The sequence below is a fragment of the Fragaria vesca genome, linkage group LG5 (genome assembly GCF_000184155.1).
Source record: "Fragaria vesca subsp. vesca linkage group LG5, FraVesHawaii_1.0, whole genome shotgun sequence".
Lineage (NCBI taxonomy): Eukaryota > Viridiplantae > Streptophyta > Magnoliopsida > Rosales > Rosaceae > Fragaria > Fragaria vesca.
In genome coordinates, this window is record NC_020495.1 from 17185425 (window position 1) to 17188769 (window position 3345).

A 3345-nucleotide genomic window follows, 5' to 3' on the forward strand; every position below is an offset into this window, starting at 1 on the left:
CTCAAAAGGAGAGACTTTTCTCTTCTAAAAATATATTTAATTAGTGTAGAGTTAGTTTGGTAAATTAAACTATGACACATGGCATGTAGAGAAAAGATTGTCCTTAATTGTTAAAAACTATCCTTATTTGTTTAACAACAACACAAATGGATTTATTTGTGTTTCAAATCCTTTTAGAGGATGTATATGTGATTTACTATTGTTTAAAACTGTCCTTATTTGTTTAACAACCACACAAGTGGATTTATTTGTATTTCAAATCTTTTTAAAGGATGTATATGTGATTTGCTATTTTTTTTTATTAAAGCAACCGGGTTAATTGGGGGTGAAAAGTGAAAACTTCCCTGTAGGAAGAGCAGTAATTCTAGCATCTCGCAATCAACGTGGGAGGGATAACGTAACGGTAACGTATCATGACATCAATTCAAAGACCCAATAATAATAATAGTGAATCGCGAGGGAATTTGAATTTCAAAAAAAACCTAACGGCCCTAAACTAGAGCTCTCTCCTTCTCCTTTTTCAAAAACTATACCTCTTCTCTCTCTCAGCACAAATCCCAATCCTCTCTCTCAGATTCTCTCTCATCACAAACCCTCAAATGGCGTCACCCACTCCCGGAATCCTCCTCCGTCTCCTCCAGTCCATGAACTCCGCCACCAAAGTCACCGGCGACCACCGCTCCGCCCTCCTCCAAGTCATCGGCATCGTCCCCGCCCTAACCGCCTCCGACGACCTCTGGCCCAACCACGGCTTCTTCGTCCAGCTCTCCGACTCCCTCAACTCCACCTACGTCTCCCTCTCCGAAAAAGACACCGATCTCATCCTCGCCAACCGCCTCCAGCTCGGCCAGTTCGTCTACGTCGACCGCTTCGACTTCGACGCGCCCGTGCCGCGCGTGGCCGGCATACGCCCCATCGCGGGGCGCCACGCCTTCGTCGGAGTCCCCGAGCCGCTCGTGGCGCGGATCTCGGCCTCCAAAAGAGAATTCGTGATCCAGCCGGTGTCGGAATCCGACCAGTCAGCCGACTTCATGGCGATTTATCTCTCGAATAACAAGAAGCCGGAGCCGCCGGCGAGGGCGGAGGTCAAGGAGGCGAAGATCGAGAAGGGGAAATCGCCGCGGCGGCAGCCGTTTGCGAATAGGGAGAATAATGTGGGAGGGAATGTGAACTCCGACGAGGTCAAGAAGGTCCCAGATCGGCCGGTGGCGGCGAGATTCTCTTCTCCGGCGACGGCGAAGAGGTCCGCTTCCGCCGGGAAGAAGAATGTGGCGGTAGCTCCGGCGGAGAGGGATCCGTCGCCGGCCGGGAAAGGGAAGAGATCGTCGTCTCCGGCGCCGTCGAAATGTGTTGTTCCGAGCCTGATGGTGGCGCGTGAAGAGAACAGGAAGGTGGCCAAGGAGCCCTCGATTATTGTGCCGTCGAGGTACCGGCAGCCGTCGCCGATTGGGGGGCGGAGGCAGGCGTCGCCGAATCCGAGAAGGGCTTCGATATCTCCGGGGAGGAGATTGTCTGTTGGAGGAGCAAAGGACTCTGCTGCAAGGAAGAAAATGGCTTCAATTGTTGCCGGAATTTCGAAGATTTCGGATACAATTTCGGGTTCTGGTAAGAATAATCGGAAGGGATGGGATGAGTCGCCTGCCGTGGAGCAAAAGGAGAAGCCTTTGTCAAAGAATAAACCAGATGTGCAATCAATTTTGAGAACTCAGGTAAGGAACTTGATTCATTGCCCTGCTGCTATTAGTCTCATGCTTTTCTAAAAAAGGTTGCTGATTTTGTGATTCTGTGTTTGCAGGCTGCGCTTTCGAGACGATTAAGTGATGCGAAAACGACCAGTGATGATTGTTTGAGTGTGAAATCGAAAGCAAGCTCACATGAAGATAGCCCGGTGCAAGAGAAGCCATGCTATGCAGCTCTGGGTATTACTGTGCATGAAAGGAAATGGACTGATGGAAGTGTTCCATTAGATGGAGTCTCTGCTGACCTTGCAAGGCTTGGGAAGGTAAGGAACTATGGATAAAGTTTTGATCTTGTTGCTTATTTGGGACTGGATGCAAATTGGGCAGATGTTATTTAGAATTCGATAGTTTGACATCAACTAAACCATACCCAATTGCAGGAAGCTATGCAAAGGAAGGCACTTGCTGCTGCAGCGGCAGCTGAAGCACTAGAGGAGGCCATTGCTACAGAATCTCTTGTTAGGAAATTAAGGTATTACTATTCACAAAGTCATGTGTGCATTGATAGTTATATTAAATTGTTCTGTTGTGCATTGTTGAATTTATTGAACATATATGCATTTACTGGATGATGACTAGTGACTGATGTGGACAAAAATTTGACTTCCCTTTTCCTTTTTACCTCAGCATGTTTGCAGAACTGTCTTCCATATCAAAGGTTGGGAATCCTTTACCTGCAATTGACCGGTTCTTTTCGATTTATGATGATGTTGTTAAATCAACAACAAGTCTTGAATCAATTGCCAGCAACCGCAATTCTGATTCACTTTGTGATAGCATTCCAACTGAGCAATCCAAATCTGTTTCTCTTTGGGTTGAAGCTGCATTGGCTACTGATCTTGGAGTTGTCTCTCTTCTTGGCCCTCAAGATCATGAGTCTCCACCCACTCTGCAGAAAAGTTTGTCAACAAGACAATCTCTCAACGCACCTGCCAAAGCCAATTTGAAGATCACTCAGTCCAATGCTCATGCTGGGGGGTGGAAGAAGGGTAATGGAATGAGAGAGACTGTGGAGCTTGCAAAGAACTTGCAGTCGGAGATGCAAATGTGGTTTCTACAGTTTGTTGAGAAAGCCATGGATGCTGGTTTTCGGGTGTTTGGAGAATGTGCTGCAGATGGTGGGAAGTTACCTCTAGACTGTGGCTCCATTGCAGCTGTCCTGTCACAGTTGAAGCGAGTTAATGAGTGGTTGGATCGAGTTGTATCGAAAAGGGATGATCTACTGAATGAAAAGGTTGATCGGCTCAAGAGAAAGATCTATGGCTTTGTCATTCAACATGTTGGGACGACGTTTGACAATTCCTCACCTCGTGCTTCATCTTGATTTCATATTTTAGGCTGGCCTTTCTGGATTAATCAAGGATAGAGATTTGAGTCTCTTTGCTATTGATTCACTTACTATCCAATTAATTATGCTTTTTCAACTCCCCCTTGAGGATGTGAATTGAGTCGCTTCTAATTGTAAGATATGGTTCTCTAGTTATATTGGCATTTTGATTTGAATTCTGGTATATTTACTAATGTGAAGAAAAGCCATTCCATATTATCCATTTTCACAATTCATGATCCTCAATGTCATTCAGATTTGATAAAGGCAAATTACCAG

At 45.9% G+C, this 3345-nt stretch overlaps 1 protein-coding gene across 1 annotated transcript; it reads left to right on the forward strand.

The window, feature by feature from the left end:
- Window positions 1-599: 599 nt before the first annotated feature.
- Window positions 600-3063, forward strand: LOC101301592. The gene is made up of 4 exons (XM_004301500.1): window positions 600-1709; window positions 1796-2002; window positions 2120-2211; window positions 2367-3063. The coding sequence occupies exons 1-4, from the start codon at window positions 600-602 to the stop codon at window positions 3061-3063; spliced, it is 2106 nt and encodes a 701-aa protein (XP_004301548.1).
- The last annotated feature ends 282 nt before the right edge of the window (window positions 3064-3345 follow it).

Bases quoted from the DNA above. Each gene is read 5' to 3' on its own strand.
- LOC101301592 (XM_004301500.1), top strand. From the start codon at position 600: ATGGCGTCACCCACTCCCGGAATCCTCCTCCGTCTCCTCCAGTCCATG. The intron at 1,710-1,795 runs GTAAGGAACTTG...CTGTGTTTGCAG, and splicing joins AATCAATTTTGAGAACTCAG to GCTGCGCTTTCGAGACGATT. The intron at 2,212-2,366 runs GTATTACTATTC...TTTTTACCTCAG, and splicing joins TCTCTTGTTAGGAAATTAAG to CATGTTTGCAGAACTGTCTT.